Genomic DNA, 15223 nt, shown 5'->3' with positions numbered 1-15223 from the left:
TACTGAGATGAGCCAAAGGGAACATCTGGGAGCCAAGTGGAGCTTCACCCAAAGGTTCGCTTAAGGAATGAGAAGCAGGCATGGAATTGCCCTGTCTCCAAAATCACGGCCACCTCCCAGGGCCATCCTTGACCTGGGTGAGGGCAACGTCCACCCCACCCCCACCCCTGGCTGGAGGGTGTGGTCTGAAGGTTCTGTAGCCAACACAGCAAAAGCAAAAGCTCTGCCCTGGGCTTATGGACCCGGCAGTGCCCCTCTTTCCCTGAAATGACAGCCTTTGTTGTAAGATATTCCATGAGAGTAAATTTTCTTAAAATGGCCCCCACTGGAAAGAGGTACAGGATCCCAGATATGAGCACAGCTGCCTCCCTTAGGCTCCCCAGGAAGCCTGGGGGCCATGCCGGCCACAGTGGCCACACCAGCCACATGCAGCAGGAGGATGCTTGGTGGCAGGGGGCTCTCTGCAGGGACCCCTGCCAACCCCCTCCCTTCCACTCCCAGGCCACAGGCTGTCCCCCTCCAGCCAAGGGAACCACATCCAGGCTGTCTAGCAGCCCTTCCTCTGATGAATCAAATGATCCCCCTCCCAGTATCTTTGTGCCAGACGGGACAGGACATGTTGTCCTGGTCTTCATCTTGCTAAGATGCAGCACCATGGTGAGACCCAGCTGACACTCAATAAATATGTATCAAATGAAAAATGAACAAATGAACAATGGCTGATGCACAGTCAGCCCTTCTCTTCAGAGCAGAGGAAAGGAGCAAATCCAAAACCAGGAGTGGAATCCCAGATCCCTGGCCTGTGCATTTCCACCAAATGAATAATATACAATGGGTTTCTCTGGCCCCCTAAAGCACTTACACAATGGCTACAAAGTATACAGGTGGTGAGAGAAATGGAAAGGACTTCACAGCAGTGTCATCTGCAACAGCCACAAAGGAGCAGCAAGCCAAATGCCCATTAGCAAATGAATGGATAAACTGACTGCGGTATGTCCAAAAAAATGGAATACTAGTCAGAAATAAAAAAGGCCACAATGTAGACAAACCTCAAGAACATTATGCCATGATGCTAAGTGAAGAAAACCAAACAAAAATGTGTGATTTGGGTTGATCGGAAATGCCCCAAACAGGTAAATCTATAGGACAGAAATCAGATGAGAGGCTGCTTAAGGCCTGGGGTATGAATGGGATTATCTGTAAATAGTACAAAGGATCTTACTGGGGATGACGGAAATGTTCTAAGATGATTACAAGGATGTTGCACACGCAACAACATTATGAAAAGTTGACCTGTACACTTAAAATGGGTGAATGTTATGGTACATAAACTATACCTCAATAAACACACACACACACACAGACACACACACACACACACACACAGGGTGGGCAGACTACTCAGTTATGTTAAACCCAACATTCTCCAGGTGACCACTCATTAATTCCCACTTTAGTTTCACAAGAACTCTCAAGAGAGGCCCCTTTGGATCTGGTGACATATTTATTTTTAATTATTAAACAGATCAAACAGCTGCATCTGTGTCATAGGTATGGTTTCAATGCTTTATGACATTATACAAATTCTTTGCTGCAAAATCATCTCTGATTTAGACTACAAAACTTCTGCCTAAAATTGTGGGTGTTGGAAGGACTCAGGATGTCAGAGTCAAGGCTGGATCCACAATGTGCTTATCTCACATCAGAGCAGCTGGGTCCTTCTTGGCTCAATGTTTGGTTTGGTTTAAATTTTGTTCCATTTTTCCCAGAGGGGCAATGTGTAAATTAAAGGAGAAGCAGATTTTATATAAAGCATGGGAGGGGTTCCCGTGGTGGCTCAGCGGAAACAAATCTGAAAAGTCCATGAGAACACAGGTTCAATCCCTGGCCTCGCTCAGTGGGTTAAGGATCCAGTGTAGGTCACAGCTATGGCTCAGACCTGGTGTTGCTATGGCTGTGGTGTAGGCCGGCAGCTATAGATCAGATTTGACCCCTAGCCTGGGAACCTCCATAGTCTGTGGGTGCGGCCCTAAAAAGACAAAAAAACAAAAACATGAGAAACATAGGGAACAATGGGAAGAGCATGAATGGACCTTGGAGCCCATGAAACCTGGATTCAAATCTTAGGTTCAAATCTCTAGCCAGCTATGTGACCTTGGACAAATCACTTAACCTCTCTGAGCTTCAGTTCCCCCCTTCGTAAAATGAAAGTAACAACTCCTGCCTTGCAGGGTTGTCATATGGATCCTGAGGACAGACGGAGATGTTGTAGACTGTCGAGTCACTAAGTGCCATGCCCAGGCTACGGAAAGGTCTGGAACTAGCTGGACAGGAAAGGATGGAAAGGAAGATAAAATGAGAAAGGGAATGTGTGTGTGTGTGTGTGTGTGTGTGTGTGTGTGTATACACACACATATGTGTGACTGGGTCACTGCTGTACTGGAAAAATTGACAGAATATTGTAAATCAACTATAATTTTAAAAATTTAAAATTAAAAATTTTTAAATTAAAAATAGTAATGGATCTAGTTCATGGGATCTAAGAAGCTCACCGCCAAATCTGACATAGTTCCCCACTGCTCTACCCAACTTCATTCTACCAGCATTCAGAGCGCATGCGTGTTCATGCACACACACACACACGCACACACACACACACACACACACACACACACACACACACACACAGACACATACACACACACATTCTAGTCCTTTTATCATAGAGACCAAATGAAGTAAAAACAGCAAGCACACAAAGGAACATTCTGCCTTCCCAAACTTGAGGCTCTTGTCTTACTGATCTAGAAACAAGACTTCCTGAGTTTCCTTCGAGCATGGTCTTGAAGACACTCTATGTGCCAGGGCAGGAAAGTGGGACTGTCTCCAAAAAGGCTGCACTATTTTCAGAGCTGACCTGATTTATCTGAAGATCTGGACAGCTCTTCTTATCCAATAATTATGCACCAGGTCATTCATTACTGTCGCTGGTCATAGATCTCATAACATTAGCAACACTGCATGCAGGTGCATATGCTGCCACAGTTTGCACGCTGAAAAGTGTGGGCAGAATCACAATAGAGCAGATTTTGTAATGTCTTTACCCCCTTTTCCATTTCCACATTACCCATGAGTGCCATTAAATCTAAATGCATGGTGCCTAAGACATAGCACACACACACACACGCACACACACACACACAGGGTCAGGTACTAATCTTTGACAGCAAGGCAGACAATACTAGTTTTTCTTTTAATGAAACTTTTTAAAAAACAATTTCGAGTTAACTGCAGAGTCACAAGTGTTAAAAGACATAATACAGAGAGATTCTGTGCACCCCTGCCCAGTTTTCCCGGAGGTAACATCTTACAACTGCACTACAATGGTACAAGCAGGATGCTGACTGAGATGCAATCAAGACAGAAAACTTTGCATCACCACAAGGGTCTCTGAGGTCGTCACTATGGCCATTCTCTTCCCTTCCATGCCCTGCCCTCTCTCTTACCCCTGACAACCACAACTGTGTCTTCCGGTTCTATAACTCCGCCATTTCAAGAATGCTATGGAACCATCACAGAGTGCATGAGAGTTGAGGTTGGCATTTTTCACTCAGCATCATTCTCTGGAGATTCACACAGGCTGTTGGGGATGCTAATCATATCCTCATTATTACTGATGGACACTATTCAATGGTGTGAAGGTATGAGAGTTTGTCTTAGCCATTCAATGGGTCGTTTCCCATTTGAGATTTATTTACAAAAAAAGCTGCTATAAACATTCATGTATATCTTTTCATGTGCGCACAGCTCTTCCTTTCTGGAGTTCCCTCATGGCTCAGCAGGTTAAGGATCTGGCTTTGTCACTGCTGTGGCTCTGGGTACAGCTGTGGTAGAGGCTTGATCCCTGGCCCAGGAACTTCTACCTGCCAAGGGTGTGGGGGGAAAAAGTCTTCATTTCTTTAGCATACATGCCCAAAAACACAATGCTGAACTCTATGGCAGCTGCATGACTTATTTCATAAGAAACTGCCAGGGTGCTTTCTGGAGTAGCTAAAACATCTTTCCTTCCTACCAGCAGTGTATGAGGGATCCAGTGTCTCCACATTCTTGCCAACACTGGGTGCCAATATCTTTTATTGTGGCCATTTTCGTAGATGGATAGGGATGTCTCAACATAGTTTTAGTTGCATTTCCCCGGTGGCCAATGATGCTGAACAGCTCACCCCACGTTTTTTTATCATCCATTTACCCTCTTTGGTGAAATGTTCCATCATGGCTTTACCTGTTTCTAATTAAGTTGTTCCATTTGTGAGTTCAGAGATGTGTGCATCTATTGTGGATACTAGTCCTTTGTCAGATTGCAGTTTGCAAACATTCTCTCCCACTCTGCAGCTTGTCTTTTCATCCTCTGAAAGGCTCTTTCACAGAGGAAATTTTTAGATGTTGATGAGGTCCAATTTAACCGTTTTTTCCCTTTTATGGACTTTGCTTTGGGTGTCAAGTCTAAGAACTCTTTGCTAATCCCCATATCTTAAAGATATTCTCTTTTATCTAAAAGTTTTTTTTTTTTGCACACTTTACATTAAATTCTCTGACTCATCTTGAGTTAACCTAGTGTAAGGTGAGGATTTTCTCTCTCTCTCTCTTTTTTTGTGGCTATGAATGCCCTTTTGTTCTATTCCCATTTGTTGAAAAGGCTATCTTTCCTCCACTAAGTTTGCTCCTCTGTCAAATCTCAGCTGTGTATATTCATGGGTGTTTATCACTGGGTTCCCTGTTGCTTCTTTGATCTGTGCATATTTATCTCCTGTGTATCTTTATCTCCACTGATTCTATACAGTCTTGATAATGGTAGCTGTATAATACATCAGAAAGACTGATTCCTCTCATTTTATTATTCTTTTTCAAAACTGTTAACAGTTCCTCTAATTCCTTTACATGTACATATGAATGTTAGAATTATCTATATGTGCAAACATTTTGCTGGGATTTTGATAAGAATGGTGTTAAACCTCTATATCATGCTGAGGAGAATGACATTCTTCCTATGTTGGCTTTTCCCATCCATGAACATGGTATGTCTCTCCATTTACTTAGATCTCCTTTTATTTCTTCCATCACATTGTGTAGTGCTCAGCATCCAACTTGTCAGCATAACATGTTTTGTGAGAGTTATACTAAAATGGTTCATCTTTTGAGCAACTATAGATGATATTTTGTTTTAAATTTCAGTGTCATGTGTTCACTGCTAATAAAATAGAACTCATTTTTGTACATTTATCCTGTATCCTGTAACCTTGCTGAATTCGCTTATTACTTTTAGAATGTTTTTAACAGGTTACATGAGATTTTCTATGCAAGCATACCAACAGCAAACAGAGAAAGTTTTATTTCTTCCTTTCTGTATGTTTTTATTTCCCTTTCTTCCTGTATCACACTGGCTAGAACTTCCAACACTATGCTGAATAAGAGTGGTGATAGTGGACATCCTTGTCCTATTCTTGATCACAGGGGGGAAAGCATCATTCCTCGATATCAAGTATGAAGTTATTGGTAGTTTTTATGGATAATCTTCATCAAGTTGAGGAAATGCCCCTCTAATCCTATTTTTCCCACTGTTATCATCATAGAAAGGTGTTGAATTTTTCAAATGCTTAGGACCATACGATTTTTCTCCTTTAGGCTTTTCTTATTATAAATTGCTCTGACTGATTTCCCATCTTGAACCATCCTTGTATCCATGGAATAAACCCCACTTCGCCATGGTATATACTTCTTTTAACAAGGTGCTAAGTTGATGTATTTGTTAATATTTTGTTAAGGATTTTCTTGATCTAGTTTCACAAGCTTCATTGGTTAAGAGTCTTCTTTTATACCATTTTTGTTTGGCTTTGATATCAGGGTAATACCAGCTTCATAAAAGGAATTGAGAATATTAATTTTTTAGCAGCACTTTCCTGATGCCAAACCTTCCCCACTGCGCTCTACCTCCAACCTAAACATTCTTTTTCAGGACCAAGGATTCCATGAGATGGCAGGAAAATTCCCTGCAGGGCCCGGTACACTGTGGCTCCCAGCCAGTACTGACCTGAGACTCCTCTCCTGGAGATACCAATGACTAGTCCTTCCTCACCCTTATTTCGCCAGCATCTTCACAACAGATGGCAGAACCTGTGTGTCAATTTGAAGAGGCTGCACCATTGGATGTGGGCAAAAGAAGGTACCTGATCTCCAATTTGGCTGCCCCGAAGTCCTGTAAGTTCGAATTAGGGGGTTTTACAAAGAACCTGTGCCCTGCTCAACTACATCAGGACATTCAGAAAGATTTAGATGAGGTCAAAATGGGAGCTATCTCAGAGCTCAGAGAGCTTACCCTTCAACTGAGACAGAGAGCCCTGACTGTGGTGTTGTCTTTATTTTAATACTCAAGGAAGGTTGGCCACAAATGATTACCTGGGGCACCTCAGCAAGGTGCACTCTTTGCACAGGTAATGCTCCACTGCCTGGAAGCCATGCCCAGCACTGAGCCTTGCCCTTGGTTAGCTGCCCATCAGTGTTTCATGAAGGCACACAGGGTAGGGGGATGATAAAGGTAAGTCATTGCCTCCAAATCCCTTGCAACACCTGTGCAGCCCTGGCAGGCAGCCCACCTGCCCCCTGGAATCAGCTGCTCATCTGTCAGAAGCAAAATTCTGATGTGGTGCTTTCCACATGTCCTTATCCACACTCTCAGTCCTATGAAGTCCCTCCTGCACGAGTTGTGCTTTAAAACCTGGTCTCTTTGCCTGGAGTTGGAGCCCCTGATAATAAGTGCTTTGATGCCCACTGGCCCCTAAACTCCCCAACACACACTCACATACACTCCCCAACAGACAAAGCCAGTCTGCATGCATGCGTGCGCGCGCACACACACACACACACACACACACACACACACACACACACACACACCCCTAATTCTACAAAACCAGGCCTTAGGATTCACCACCTCTCCTCCTCTCACCGACCTGATGAGCCAAGGACCATCAGCACTGGTGACGGTGCTGGAGGCAGGGGAGAGGACGGAGGCCCGGCCTTCAGAACAGGTCCAGTGAACGTGCATTACTGCGGCTAGAAGGGGCCACCCAGACGTCTGTCACCCCAGGGTGTGTTTATTCCGGGCACTGGCTCTGGGGCACATTGAGGGTACATCCCTCTAGGAGATCAGCTCTCCTTTCTAGCAGGTGACATGGCTTCTGTGTTCAGCAAGCTCCCTTGCTTGCTGGTCTTTTCCATCAACTGAGCCCCCTGGCTTCTGACACCTGTTATAAACAAGTGGCTCTGCCATTCCTTCCTCAGATCCCCAAAAGCACTTCGTTACAGCTTATTGGTGTGGGAAGTGCCCCGGGAGTTGAGAATGACCTGCTTGCATGGCCCAGCTCCCTCTCCCAACTGGGGGCCCCTGGTGACAGCAGTACTGCCCCGCTCCCCAGCCCCAGCCCACTGTTCTGCCTCAGCCCTGGCATGGACCCCACACAGAGCTGGCATCAGCAAATGTCCAGTGTTGAATTACGAGGGCTGCTGGCCAGGCTGGCCCTCCTCAGAGCTCTTACTAATGGAGCAGTGGTGCCAATGTCACACACTGGCTGGGAGGCAGCAGCCTCTAAACATTCACTTTCCTCACTCCTGAATTTCCAGAGGAAAATGTCCAATATGCCAGCCTCTGACCCACGGGCCTGCAGAGCCCCCCAGATGTGGCCAGTTCAGAGGGAGCTGCGCCGTGAAAATAAACCACACCCCTGATTTCCAAGACGAGAGCAAGCCAGGAGCGTGAAGTGAGTCCTCATGAATACTCTTTTACACTGATTACACGTTGAAATGATACACTGCAAAAAAACGTGTCATCCAAGGTGATGTCACCTGACCCTTCTTTTAATGCAGCTCCTGGAAATGTTCAAAACACCAGTGTGGCCAGGCTCTCTTTCTCCTGGACAGTGTTCTACTCTGAGAAGGGGATTTTCAGCCCCAGCTTATTCCCACCGGATCGTCGGAGTGCGGAGTCTGAGAACAGATATCCACTCATCTCTAGGTCTGCCCAGCGTCTGCTCACCGTCAGGCACCCCCAGGCCCCCGGGACCCGAGGAATGAATGGCAGGCGTGAAGGCAATGAGTGAAGGCAGAGATGGGGGCATGTCTCTACATTATAAAGACACCTACAGCAGAGAGGCTGGAACTTCCTGATTTTAGAGCTGGAATCTGTACCTCTGATTCCCTTCTCCCATTTCGCCCACCCCACCTCCCAGCTCTGGCAACCCCCAATCCATTTCCAGCATCACATATGTGCAAGTTGCTGAGAGAGGAAATTTTAATAGTTCTTATCACAGAAAAAAAAAAGCGCTAACTCTGTGTGGTGACGGATGTTACTAGACTTACTGCGTGGATCACTCCACACATGTGCAAGTCTGGAGTCATTACATTACACACCTGAACCTAACACAGTGTTTAGGAAAATGATACCTCAACTTTTATAAATGCACCCATATTTTACCCACAAACAGTGCAAACTCCAGAGCTCACCTTTAAGACAGCAGTGTCTTAAGCAGTGTACATGTCACTAACTTTCCTCAGCCTCTTCCACCTGCCCACGCATGGGCTCATATACTGACCAGAACCTTCTCTTTCAGGGGGACTGGCCCTGCCTCTGCTTAGTCCCAGGAGGTACATTAACTGCCCCAGGGCCCCAAGAAAGCCTAGGGGAGGGGGAGACCTCACCCCACTGCAAGGCCATTAAGCTTGCTTTTGGCCCCTAGTCTGCAACTCTATATTTCCTGGTCCTTCCTTGATGGTACCTGACTTCCTCTATCCTACCCAGACCTGTGCCACCTGTCTTTGTGTTCTCGTCCCTTCTCCACCCACCTTTCCTTTCAGAAAGTTAAAAACTGGATGTTCTCACTCCTACCGAACTGACAACTGAAAGCACTGAGTGGGACAGTTTTTCTTGAACATGTCTGCATTCCAACTGTAAATAAACTCAAGCCAAAGGAATGAATCTCTAATGGTGGAATAGTGAGCCCCAGTAAGTGGGGTTGAAGAAGTGCTATATCTATATCCGGGGCAGGACAGAGCCTCAACCCACAGCCAGCATTCCTTTCCTGAGTCTCTGTGTGGAGTCAGGGACGGGTAACCACAGGCAAGACTTGTAAAGCAAGGGCACTGTGCCAAGCAGACAAATTTACTCATTCACAGACAGCTCCCAAGCAGCTCCTCAGTGGCACTCTTCTCAAGAGGTGATGAAGGAAGAGACCATCCCTGTCCTCAGCAGCCCAGGGTCCCGGGACCAGGGCTCCTCTACAGCACCAAGAAGGAAGCCCAAACAGAGGGGGTCCCAGTGTCCCCTTTGTCTCCGCAGCCAGTTACAAAGTCCTGGCACTGCTGCCCTCTTCAGAAGCCCCTGGGGTTACACACAGTCCCAGACACCACCTCCCCAGGGAGGGCAGCTGGGGAGGTCTCTGTGGCCACATGCTTTATGCAGCTGCCCACTCAGGGCTGGACACGGTCGGAGGGCAGAGAGGCAGCGGGCTCTGCACACCAGCCCTCCTCAGCTGGCCACCCAGGAGGAAGCGTACCTCATGGCACAAGTCCCAGTGAGTGGACAGAACCAGCACGTGAACAGCAGGTGGAGAAGGCTGAAGCACAGATGGACCCGGCACGGCTGCCACCCACCTTTCCACGGGTGGGAGGGGAGAAAGAACAAAAGGGACAGCCTCTCGCAGAGTGCACGCACAGCATGGAAAGCCACACACCAGCCCAGGTCCTTCCCCGCAGGCCCCTCTCAGTCCAGCATCAGCATCCCATCCTTTGCCAGCACTGACACCTTGATGCCCCGGTCACTGGGCCGGGGCCAAAAGAAGGATGGATGCCACTGTTCCCACTGCCTCCCTGCCCCAGGTTCTCTCTGGGTCATGGTGGAGATGTTTCCCAACTGTGAAGACAAACACTGGGTGTCTGGCCTCCTCATCATTTCCAGGGCCCTTTCCAAACAGAGAAGCCCTGCTCTCCATCTGGCCACTTCCTGCACCTGCTGGAGCATCCCCATCAACTCCGTGGGTCCAGAGGCTGCAGGGAGACAAGGGGGGCAGCCCCGTGTCCCTCCCCGACCCACCTGCAGCAGCAGGGGACGATCCTGTGTGCTCCGGGGTAGGCTCTGGTCCTGGCCCTGAAGAAGCACCCGACTGTGCCAGGTTCATTGCTGGGTATAGAACGCTGCCCCCCACAGGGGGCCTGGGACAGCCAGCCCCCTCCAGGCAGCCAGATCCCACCCAGGCCTGACCAGGGGAGCTGAGGCCCCCCAGCCAAGGGCCCCCCGAGCTCTGACACAGGCACACTGCAGTCTCTGGCTTTCTATTAACTGGGAGCTAATCTGAGTTATGTAACTGGCACTCCCCACAGCACGGCTTCCTGGCTTACCGGCTCCTCTGAATTCCTGGAAGGGGGTCTCCGGGACCAAGTCGGGGGCCGCGGGGTCTGCCTTCTCCAGGTTCAGCAAGCCCTCCTCCCACCGCCCCTCCTGTCTGATCAGCAGCGGGCAGGAGAAACCCTCTCGAGCCAGACTTCAAACATGAAAATCTAGATCAAGGATATATTTGGCTTTCCAAGCTAATCTCTACATCAATTTGGTCTCTACTGAGTTGTAGCCCTTTGAAGAAAACTTGGCAACTACGTATGGAAAGCAGATGACTCTTACGTAACCCCGGGCAGGAGCCCCCGGGCTCTGGCAGGCTCGGTGGTGGGCAGCTGGGTCGGGGTTTGGACTCTGCCCACTTCACCATGACCGGGGTGTGGCTTTGACCCACCAGCTCCAGGCACCCTGTGCTTCCCCCCCCCAAAAAAAAGCTACAGAATGAAGGACTCAGGGAGCACGCCCAGCCTGCAGCTGCCAACCACTACGATGGCACTGGGGGCCATGTGCTGGGAACACCAAGGGCAGGACCAGGATGGGCTGTCACCGTTCCCACTGCCATCTGAGCGACCCCGGCCTGGAGGATGCCAGCTGCGCAGGGGAAGCTGCTCTCTCTCCAGGGACCAGTAGACAGACGTCTCAGGGAGGTGCGGAGCTGTCTCAGCTGTGAGCTGCCTTGCTCTGCTCCCCACTCCTCGCTGAGCCTCTCCAACGCACAGAGGAAAAGGAAGCCGCGACTGAAATACATCAACAGAAGGGACAGCCTGGGAAGATCCCATCCCCCACCCCCCAGCTTGGACAGTGGATCCCCTGGATGGGGGTGGGGGTAGGCAGGAGGGGAGGGGGAGCCACCCGTGTGGTAGGAAAGATGTGAGCGGCTTCCTCAGAGGGTGATTTATTCCAGCAATATTGTCCCTGATGAGTCTCAAGGCCAGTGACATCCAGGAACCCAGGGGCCAGCAATTTGGTAGCAGCAGCTGGAGGTGAGTGCGAGCCAGGACGGGCCAGGAGGGCCGGGTCTGCGGACAGAGCAGCTGCTGGAGGGTGGGGATGGGGCAGCCAGTCCTCAGGGACCATGCAGGGGGCCCCAAACATGGTACAGGGTGCCGGGCGAGGGCCTGGGCAGCAGTGACGCACCCCATGAAAGAAGAGAGTTCCGCTAGGTTGTTATGGACCCACTCCCAGGACATACACACCGTGGGCCTCTGGAACAGCAGAGGCACAGAACCTCAGGCTGGGGGAACAGGCAGAGGGACCACGAGAGGCACGGCCTAGGAGGAGCGCAGCATAGACTAGCCACAGTGCCCCTGGGGACATCTGGCAAGTGTCTCGCGGGCCCGATCCCTGACAAAACTGTGATGTGGAGGGCTGTGGCCTCGGCGGCCACTCACGAGCAGGCGATTGAACTCCAGAGTCCGCGCTGCCTGCTGAGTAAGCCTCCCCCCCAAGCTGCTCTGGGATCTCGGATCTCGTTCTGTGAGCTCTGCACGCAGCTGGCCACGCTCCGGGCCACCTCCGAGAGCAGCCTTCAGCGATGCTGATGAGACGGATCTTTGGAGCTTTGCTACAACTACCACCAAAAAGGCATAAAAACAGCTCCAAAAGACTCAATCTGTTCCTCCTCCTCCTCCTCTGAAAAAAAGGCTCCACGCACAGCTCCTCTCCGACGCAGAAGCAAAAATGCAAGCCCAGACTTGGCCTCCAAAGCCAGAGCCAAGAGCCCTCACGCAGGTCGCACCCAGAGCTGCCTTCTGTCACCTGGGCCCAGGGTCCTGGGTCTGCCTGATCTAACCAGGCGTGCAGCCCGGCAGCAGGATGCCCAGTGCTCGCCCGGGAGCCACAGAGGAGCTTGGAAGCAGAGATGACAGGCTGTCTCTCAAGGACAAAGCCCACTCCCAGGGTTCAGGCAAGACATCCCAGCCTCCAGTGACTGTCACTCCGGGTCTGGTGAGACGCAAAAAGCACAGACCTTCTAAACACGGCCCCTTCTCCTGGCTAGGGGACAGCTCTCAGACATGACAGAGTTCCCTCCTGTCAGCCTCTCAAAGAAGTGACAGCCCACCCTCAGAGGCACATTTACAGAAAATCTCTTGTGCTAACACTGAAGCGGGGGGCGGGGGGAGACCCAAAAGGTCAAACTTCAAAATCACCCACAGGACTACTTCCTAAAGCAAAACCCCAAGCAGATCTCATGTGGGGAAGCTTTAGAAGAACTGCTTTGGTGAATTTTGAACCAGCAGAGGGTTTTTTTTGCCAGAATATGGACTCTCCTTTTCCTTTATCAGAAGGTACTCAGCTTTCCATGTAGCAAGTTAGTAATTAAAAAAAAAAAAAAGATGTCGGTTCAAATAAGTTGCCCACAGTCAGTCTGGAAAGTGGTGCCAGACAGAAGCTCAGGAGGCGTCTGGGAGTTGAAGGTGCACCCCCACCTCCAGCGAGGAACCCCCCCCACCCCCGATCTTTCCAAAGGGCCTGGGGTCTACCTGAGACCAGGAGGCAGATGTCTGTCGTGGAGCCCCAGGAGGGGTCTCTGGGCAGAGAGGCCCCCGCCCCATTTAGTCTGCGTCCCCGAATGCCTGAGCCTAAACCTTATCTAGCCCAAGCCAAGGACACCGATTCAGGCCAAGCCAATATCCGAGGCAAATCCTCTACAGGATTAACCTTTTAAAGCCCATGCCGGTGAAGAAGACCCGGCCCGCCAAAGCGAGGAACGCCACTTTCCAGAAAAAGGCCAGTCATAACATTTGACAGTTTCTCGCTAGATGTTTTAAAAGGTCTTTATCCCGGGAGTGGGGAATCGGCTCCTAAGTCAAAGGTAGCTAGAAAACGCTTGGCGTGCGTGCTCCATCCTCTTCCAGTCGCTCAAAATCAAGACGCACTTCATTTTCCCTTCGGCTGCTCCCCCCAGCTTTTCTCCGAGGCGGTGGGGGCGGCTCAGGCAGCGGCCTCCGGCGACGGCCGGCCCATTTCTCCCCAACGCGGGAGCGCAGTGCATCCCAGTGGACAAACTCGAGAACCGCACGCTGCTCTCTCTGCCTCCGCCAGTGTCCTCCCCGCTCTCGGATGCAACCTGGGACCCAAAAGCACCAGCCCCGCGGAGCCCCCGCGGCAGGAGGGCGACGGCTCGGTGGCAGCCTGCCCCGCCAAGGGGACAAGTGAGCCCAGCTGGGTCCCAGGCCTCTCGAGGCAGGGGCTGAAACCCGAACGCCACAGCAGGCGGGCAAAGTTTGCTGAAAAGGGTCTTCCCGGTTACTCCCACCAGGGGCTCCGAGATTGAAACCCCGTTCCATCCGGCCCCGGCGTCCGAGACACAGAGCAGCCCCGGGGCGCTCCCGAGGGTGTTCGCCTGTCGGGGGGAAGGGGTGCCCACCCGTGCTCCTCCGGAACCCCAGCAGCTCCCGCCCCAGCTGCCCGCCAGCTGTGCGCGCCCGTCGGGCCCAGAGGTCACCGGCAAACAGCTGGACAGGCAGCTGGGAGCCCAGGAGGCCCCTGTTCAGCCCGGCGCCCCGAGGAAGGGGAAAGCGAGCGGCGTGCTTATTAGGCTTTGGTTTCCTCCAACTCCGCCTGCCAAGCTCTCGCCGGGAGTCCAGAGCCCCGGCTTCCCCCAGCAGCCCCAGCCCCCGCCCTAGGTCCACGGCCCTCCGCGCCCAACGGCCCGCGCCTCGCCCGGGCCCCGGGAAGGAGGCGCGCCGGGGCGACCAGCCAGGACACTGCGCTGCTGGCACCGGGAGCCGCGGGCGCGCCCGGCCGGCCCCAGTGCCTGGGAGCTGGGGTAGGCGCTCCTGCCGGGACTCAGAGCCCGGGAGAGCCGGTCGCTCCCTGTGGGGCCGCCGGACTCCGAGCTCCGGATCCGTGCTCTGACCCGGCTTCCCCGGCACCTGCTGGCCGCTCGCGCGGAGCAGGGAGGGGGTCCCTTCATTCGCAACACCAAGGAAAGCGCAGCTACAGCCCCGTGCAGAACCCACGCACCCCCGCGCCCACACGCACCCCAGCGCCGGCGGGGTCGCTCACCTGAGTCCTAAAAGCTGTTGAATCCACATGGTCACGTTTCGGGGAGCCGAGCCTCAGATCTCGCTCGCCCCGGCCATCTGCGCGGTGCCCGCGCCCGCTCGCTTCCGTCCCGCGGCGCCGGTCTCCGGCTCTCGGTCCGCCGCCGCCCGCCGCCCGCCGGCCGCGGGGCGCAGAGCGAGTCAGAGCACGGCCGCGCGGGGCTCCATGCCGGCCGGCGCGCCGCCGCCGTTGGGGCGCATGGTTCAAGCGGGGCGGCCCGCGGGGGCGCACATCCTCCGGCCCGGGCACGGGGCTCGCGGCCCCCTCCGGGGGCGACCCGGCGAAGGCGACGGCGAGGCGGGGGCGCCCGCTGCCGGCCCGGGAGGGGCGCGCTCTGGCGCCGCGGCTGCGCGGCGAGGGTCCGGGGAGCGGCGGCTTCGCCCTCCGGGGCGGCGAGGAGGGAGGCGGGCGGCGCCGCCGCACGGTGCGTGTCTCGCGGCGCGGCTCTTGCTCCGTCCGGAGCCTCGCGCCGAGGGGGCGGCGGGGTCCGGGAGTGCGGGCGGCGGCGACGCTGGCCGACGTGGGTCGCCCCCTGCGCGCCGCCGGGCCCGGGGGCTCTGCCTGGGACTCCGCTGCCGCTCGGCGCCGCTCAAGTTGGCCGGGGGCTCCGTCTGAGCGCTCTCTCCGCAGACGGCCGCGGCGCCGGAGGCCGGCAGGAGGCGGCCACGGGAGGCGCGCGGGGCGAGGGAGCCGTGGAGCGCGGGGCGTGGGGACGCGCGGCGGCGGCGCCGCGCC

The 15223-nt window shown here is 52.9% G+C and overlaps 1 protein-coding gene across 2 annotated transcripts in view; it reads right to left on the bottom strand.

Annotated features, from left to right (window-relative positions):
• AJAP1 (adherens junctions associated protein 1) overlaps window positions 1-14651 on the bottom strand; it is a 104393-nt gene extending 89742 nt beyond the window's left edge. The window contains exon 1 of one of the 2 annotated variants that reach the window (XR_002344861.1): window positions 14450-14651. Coding sequence is in view for 1 of the 2 variants with exons in the window: in XM_021095233.1 (XP_020950892.1) it covers window positions 14450-14478 (29 nt within the window). In the remaining variant the exon portion in view is untranslated. The remainder of the gene's footprint in view (window positions 1-14449) is intronic. The other variant, XM_021095233.1, reaches the window with a different exon arrangement.

Source organism: Sus scrofa, chromosome 6 (assembly GCF_000003025.6).
Source record: "Sus scrofa isolate TJ Tabasco breed Duroc chromosome 6, Sscrofa11.1, whole genome shotgun sequence".
NCBI classification, from domain to species: Eukaryota; Metazoa; Chordata; class Mammalia; order Artiodactyla; family Suidae; genus Sus; species Sus scrofa.
The sequence above is the reverse complement of the archived record's forward strand: the minus strand, read 5'-3'. Positions and strand labels throughout refer to the sequence as shown.